Genomic DNA, 6,852 nt, shown 5'->3' with positions numbered 1-6,852 from the left:
CACACGTATAACAAGGACACGTGACTCGACACGTGAAGCACGTGCACATCACGATGTGCACTCACACGTGTAAAGCAGCACGTGCATCCACAGCGTCGCGAAGCAACATGCAGCTCAGTGCTGGAGTGGAAAATGTTGTGTCCACTTCGATGGCTGATTCCTACATTCACGAGCATGTCATCGCAGTCAGAGGAAACCGTTCTTCATCAAATCAAGAATATTGGAAACAAATTATCAGGGTGCAGAGGCACAGAAGAGAGAGAGAGAGAGAGAGAGAGAGATGAGAAGAAGAGTGGAGAAGGAAAAGAGAGAGAAGGATGAGAGAGGAGACGAGAAGAGAGAGACGAGAGACTGACTGACCTAGCGAGTTGCGAGAGAGAGAGAGAGAGAGAGAGAGACAGAGTGAGCGAGAGACAGAGTGAGCGAGAGCGAGAGTGAGCGAGAGAGATGTGAGGGGAGATACACGAGTGGAACCTAGACCGAATTCATGAGAACATGCTTCAGATTGCCATTCAGTGGATATTCAATCGTCCATCTGGTTCGCATTACGGCAATGCGAGGGATAGGCTCATCAGATTTGTACGGAAGCTGTTATAATCTGTTATGCATGAGTAGAGACTGTGTGGATGGACGGCAACGAACTCCAGACACTCCTTCCCGGGGGGAGGGCACTCCCATTTATAAAGGTACTGGGAACGTGCCGCTGGAAGGGTATATTTTCCAAACATCATTATTGGCACAGGGATATATATCTAGATACACACCCATCAAGCTGATATTGAACCAATATTGGCAAAACAATATTGGGCCAATATCACCAGTCCAATATTGGACCAATATAGGCAGAGATTGGTACAATATCGGCCTAATAATAGCAAAACAATATTGGGCCAATATCACCAGGCCGATATTGAACTAATGTCTGCCTATATTAACAGGACAGGACATAACCGAAATGTGCAATATTGCAACAGGGTATACTTTTTTGTGCAGTATATTGGGACAGGGTGTATTTTAGGGTGCAAAGCGGTTTGCGACAGGGTCAGATTTTCAAGGTCCTGGAGGCATCCCCTTACCCAGTTCCGAGGCAAGTGCCCCCCCCCTCGGGACTCCTTCGCGATTCACCTTCAAGTTCAATAGACGTCCGCTTATGGAAGTGTCAGGCAGTGTTAACGATCTCAGCGTGCTCACACTGACTCACCTGTTACTTTTACGTACGGGAGAGTGGTTCCCTCTAGGAGCTTTCATCAAGACAGGCTACTACACTAGGAGCTAGACGATGGAGATTGACGATGGATGGTTTATACCCATGCAGTACCTGGCGGATCTATTATTCAAGAGGTAGATAACGGTGTCACCGATTCTGCTCAAAAGTAGGCAGAAATGAAAATAAAGAGAGAGTTATGAGTCGTTGACCTCGGGATGATTGCGTTCAACTCTCCAAGACATGCTTAGAACATATGAAGGATTCAAGAGGTCGTGAAAGACAAGGTTAATTAACACTGTGAGTGTAGTAAAGGTGAAAACTGCATTCGACTGTGTTATCGGGGTAGGTTAAGAAACAGATGTAGATCTAATTCAATGTAACAATAAATGTAGAATACAAGAGTCAACAACATATTACATTACATAAAAAACAGAAAATCTAACTCAAAATATAATTTGTAAAGATAGTTTGTTAATAAATAAGATACTTCATTGGGTAAACATGTGTATGTAAAACTATATAAATCGTGCTAGGCACACTTTTCCATGTAGATCAAGAATCTAATCATACCAACCACACAGATATATATTGTTTATTTTTCTTTACATTGTAAGCAATCTTTCATCTATCTTCATTGTCTACAACTCTACATTCTCCGATGAGTATTAAATGCTTTATAAAGACTGGTATAAACGTTACACCCATCATCACCTAATATATCCCTAAGAAAAAATACTACACCGTGGTTATAACATTCTCACATTGATTTTAAAAAACATTACACTGATACAAAAATAGCCACTTCTTCCTCAATTTAGGTGCTCCATGTGGATTTCATCTGGATGAGTGCCCATGCTGGTGTGCATCTCATTCGAAACATCCTCATCTTCGTATGTTGCCGCAAAGATCAACTGCATGCACATGTTTAACCACTCTGAAATTCATAAAAATATTAGCCATGTGATGTGGATCGATAAGCATATATTAATGGTGTAACTAGCAATCTATGACAAGCGAGTGCTATAAATAACGCTTATAGGGTCTATGTCCCCCAGGGTACTGCCGGAACGTACCCTGGGTACGGTCCGGTATACCGGAATGGTTAGGGTTAGGGTTAGGGTTATGGAGTAGGCGACTCCCTAGACTCGTTAGTGGAGTAGGCAAGGTACGGTCCAGCATATTAGATAGTACCAGGGTACGTACCGGTAGTACCCTGGGGGACATAGACCCTCTCAGCATAAATAACATCTCACACCAAATGCTCATGAATCTAATCTTCTGATGCTGATGCTTAATTGTATCCGCCGACTTTAATAGTCTATGGTTTCATGTCTGTCCAGCCGCCGCCGCAGACACTTTCCCTTCCGCTCTATAACTTGACCCCTAATTGACCTAGCGCTACCAAACTTGGTATACTTACACATCTTGGGGAGAATGTGTGTCGCGTACCAAAACCACGTCACTGCGGCTTTTATTTTACCTTGACCTTGACCTTGATCATATTTCCCTTCCGCTCTATAACTCGGCCCCTAATTGACCTAGCGCGACCAAACTTGGCATACTTACACATCTTGGGGAGAAGGTGTGTCGCGTACCAAAACCCCCAAGGCAACCAATTTTAACATACTTCAACTTGCACATCTCAGGCAGATGAGTTGTGTAACAAACCTTTGTCTTTGTGACTTATTTAACTTTATCCACCTTCTACGTCCTTACAGAGATATTTCATTCATACTAGATCACGGAGGATACATGTAGTTGGCGACAACTGCCCTTTCTAGTTCTAAAGCCAATGTCTTATAATATTTGCAGTTCTGTGGGATGCTGTTATAGAAGGATCATGGAGTCTACTATAGTTAGGCCTATGAAGGAGCACAAGACTGTTATGAGAATATAGCATTGTCAGAAATTGTTAATAGTTTCTTGCTATCCCATCAGGAATAAAGATAATGCGTTTTTCATTAACAATATAATTTTTACTGTATAATAGGCGCGTTCACACTGGCGCGAATAAGCGGGATGCAAATCCCGGTTTTTGCATCGCGATCGAAATACCGAGATTATTACAAGTGTGAACGCAATAATACTCACTAATAATCGCGATCAGCATCGCGCTCCAAATCGCACTTTTGACTGCGATTATTTGGAATTAGCGCGATTATTTGCGTGTGTGAACGCTCGCTTTGGAATTAGCGCGATTATTTGCGTGTGTGAACGCTCGCGCAAATAATCCCGGTATTTTCTATCCCATCATTCCAAGCGAGTGAGCAGTGAGCATGCGCAGTGAGCATAATTCCGGCACTGAGCATGCGCAGTTCGATTAATAGAATTATCCCGCTCGGCGATTAGCGCGATTATTTGCCTGTGTGAACAACGACACAATTATCTCGGTATTTCATCGCGATTAGCATCGCGGTTTTTCTTGTGTGTGAACGCGCCTATTATCAAATACAGTATTAAGATAATTACAATGTATAATTTTTTTTTATCATTATTGAACAGCTGTTATAGGTGCTGACAGGGTAGACCACACTGAGGACTTTCAAGCGAATTTGCTAGATTACATCAGTGCAATACAACTATAAATTTTCTGAAAAAAATCTAGGTAAAAAAATTACTAAGACCAAGACTAATACAATTATTATGACTAATCATCGTTTCTGATAATGGCAGGGGCGTAGCTACGGGGGGGCCCCAAATTTTCTGTGCCCCCCCCCCCGCAGGTGTCCCCCCACTGAAAATTCATGCTTGATAAAAAAAATATTGAATTAAAAACAATGCCGTTAGAACAGATTAATACAAAGAAAAGTTATATATTCTGCCACCCCCGAAAAAGTAAGGCCCCCCCCGGGCCCCCCCCCCCCCGCTGAGAAAATCCTAGCTACGCCACTGGATAATGGCCCCAAGACCTATAGTTAATATTTAATGAAGACTTACAAGAGATTCCTTGACAATAAATTCACATTTATTTAACTGTGACACGCACCGTTGAAGTTGTCTAGGGCCTTGAAGGCTGCAGGCCGGCACTTGCTCTCCATTATAAAGACAGCATAGCAGGGTAGTGACATAGCTGCTAGGAACAATCCATATAGACACATCTTTGGCTGTGTCCAAAATGGCATCACAAGCAGTAACGCACTCAGCACAAACAGTATTATATGCAAGATGATTGGAAACTGCAAAACAAAAACAGTTCTGACGGTTACATGCCATGGTTTGTACAATAAGGGAAGCTCAGAGTTGAAAGCAGCTTTATCCAAACACCACTAAAATTTATTGATACATCCCAGTTTTGAGAGAGACTTATCATATTGATATATATATAGAGATTTTATGTCTGTTTTAGATTATAGAGTGAGACACAGACTCAAGTCAGCTCATATAGGGGCCGAAATGACAATGAACAATGGTTGGCACACATTCAGTTGCTAAATTAGAAATTAGCAGTTACAATCTATGTCATACAATTAGCTGATACACACATGACCAATTTTATTTACACACCTTTACTGGCCGATTCTTTTCAGGGTATTTGTAGCGCCACCACAAAACTCCAGAAACCAGCAGCAAATTGTTTAACCAAAACAAAAACTGTAGATATGTGATGAGCTGGTATACTCCTGACACGAAAACATAAAGCGATGACAACAGGCCCTGAAAATAACAACGTTTCAAACCTACACACTATTTATTAATATATGGCAGCTACGTATAATTGTCCATCTATACGTAGGCTAGGCACAGATGACAAACAGAGATATATCAAAAAAGATATACAAACCATAGTTATTCTTTTAATAGTGCCCCATTGTATGCTCTGGTTAAAACTTGGTAGAACAATAACTTGTATATGTTGATATTAATTTATTTTTAAATTCTATATGTATTCAGCCTACCGAGAAAAAAATGGCAGGTTTCATGGTCAGCTTGTCCACATTGATCAAAGAGAGGAAGCGTGGCATGTGTCCTTCTCTGCTGGATGCATAAGCATACCTACAGTAACAAAAACCATACACTGCAATAGCATAAAACACTACGTAGTCACTAATTGGGCTTAAAGGTTTGTTTTAGTGAACCATTTTATTTCAGCAAAATTATGCTTGTGTTTCATATGAAAGTCATCAAGAGCGTATTAGGTATTAACATACGCTCTTGAAGTTATTCTATAACGTTTCTACTCACTGTCACACTGTTTTAATATACAACTTTACCTGGACATGGACATTACAGATGAATTTATGCCTCCAATAACTGACACACTGACAAACAGAGGAATGATCCAATGCATGACTCCCATGGTCTTCTTACCAAAGAGCTATAACAATAAAATAATATACCAAATAATATAATCAACCATGTACTAGTTACACAAAAAATTGTATTAAAATATAGGTGTGATTTTGACTTTATATCAATATAGTATGTCTTATGATCGACAGAGAATGTCGTATGCTAATACTTATTTAGTCGTTTTCATACAGGATATAGGAAAAAATACAAGCATAGCATAAACAATGAATATTTTTAGATTGATGAATAGTAGGCCTGTATAAACATTTAATTATAAAATACACTCAAAACCAAAAATTTGTTTCAACCTATATCACACCTAATTATAACTGCCATTATCATAATGGGTTACATTTTCAATGCTGGCCTGTCTGAAGATTTTACCTGGACCAATTTAATAGAAGCTAGGAATGTCAATGATGATGGCCCAGGTCAGGGTTGTAGATTGCGGGGGGGATGGGGGGGATGCATCCCCCCACTTATTGACGTGGGGGGGGATTGCGTGTACAATCATACCCCCCACTTTCAGGAGGAAAATGGGGAATTGAAAATTTTCTGGGCGAGGACCCGCATACCCCGCCTGTTTCTTACCACCCTCCTCGAAAACCTGCATTGGCCACTGTCGAGCCTAACAAATTGAGCACCCCCACTTCAAAAATCGTTCTGTGGCGCCTGTAAAGTACTACTAACAAAGATTATGATTATGAATATTTGTATGCATATCAAAAGTCAAATTTGAGTTCATCTGACAGGGGCGTAGATAGCGGGGATGGGGGTATATCTTCCCACACTTATTGAGGTGAGATGGCTTTCATCCCCCCCTACTTTTTAATATTTAAAAAGTAAATATTAAATTTTTAATATTTTACAGACAATAAATACTGGATATTTATCTACAAATACGTCATCGCTATTCATACTCTCCTAATGTATTATTACAAAAATGGAACGTGACATAACATCTACTGTAAAATGGCTGTAACTCGTTCCAAGAATGACATTATTTTACTGAAACTCAGACGGTTAATTTTGGATGCATTCCCCATACATACGATTTTATTTTCAAAATCCCCAGTCTTATCACTGCTCACGAAAGTTAAATCCTTGCTTTATTCAAAATTAGAATAGACCTATTGAGAGTTGTGATATTGAATTTTCACGGAGATTGAATGGAAAAATTAAATTTCATCTCACTTTTTTGGGGGAGGATGGGGGTGCTGAGACCCGACCGGAAGTATATTCCCGATTTTGTATAAGGGGTGAAAATATGCACTTTTTAGTTCAAATCTGGTTGTTTTTCTCATATTTTTGTGCAGTTTTAACGTTCTCAGTAAAATATACGTTTTATCAAAAGT

General features: G+C 40.1%; 1 protein-coding gene across 8 annotated transcripts in view; it reads right to left on the bottom strand.

Annotated features, from left to right (window-relative positions):
- Nucleotides 1-1,658: 1,658 nt before the first annotated feature.
- The window catches only part of LOC106809720 (Y+L amino acid transporter 2-like), a 13,470-nt gene continuing 8,276 nt past the window's right edge, over nucleotides 1,659-6,852 (bottom strand). For all 8 annotated transcript variants that reach the window (XM_014812897.1, XM_014812901.1, XM_014812898.1 and 5 more), the window contains exons 6-10: nucleotides 5,419-5,522; nucleotides 5,104-5,200; nucleotides 4,712-4,861; nucleotides 4,194-4,383; nucleotides 1,659-2,141 (exon numbers count right to left, since the gene is read on the bottom strand). In XM_014812897.1, coding sequence (XP_014668383.1) covers nucleotides 2,017-2,141; nucleotides 4,194-4,383; nucleotides 4,712-4,861; nucleotides 5,104-5,200; nucleotides 5,419-5,522 — 666 coding nt within the window. In that variant the 3' untranslated portion in view covers nucleotides 1,659-2,016. The remainder of the gene's footprint in view (nucleotides 2,142-4,193; nucleotides 4,384-4,711; nucleotides 4,862-5,103; nucleotides 5,201-5,418; nucleotides 5,523-6,852) is intronic.

Source organism: Priapulus caudatus, unplaced genomic scaffold (genome assembly GCF_000485595.1).
Source record: "Priapulus caudatus unplaced genomic scaffold, Priapulus_caudatus-5.0.1 Scaffold379, whole genome shotgun sequence".
In the NCBI taxonomy this organism is placed as follows: domain Eukaryota; kingdom Metazoa; phylum Priapulida; class Priapulimorpha; order Priapulimorphida; family Priapulidae; genus Priapulus; species Priapulus caudatus.
This window is presented reverse-complemented; position numbering and strand designations above follow the sequence as displayed.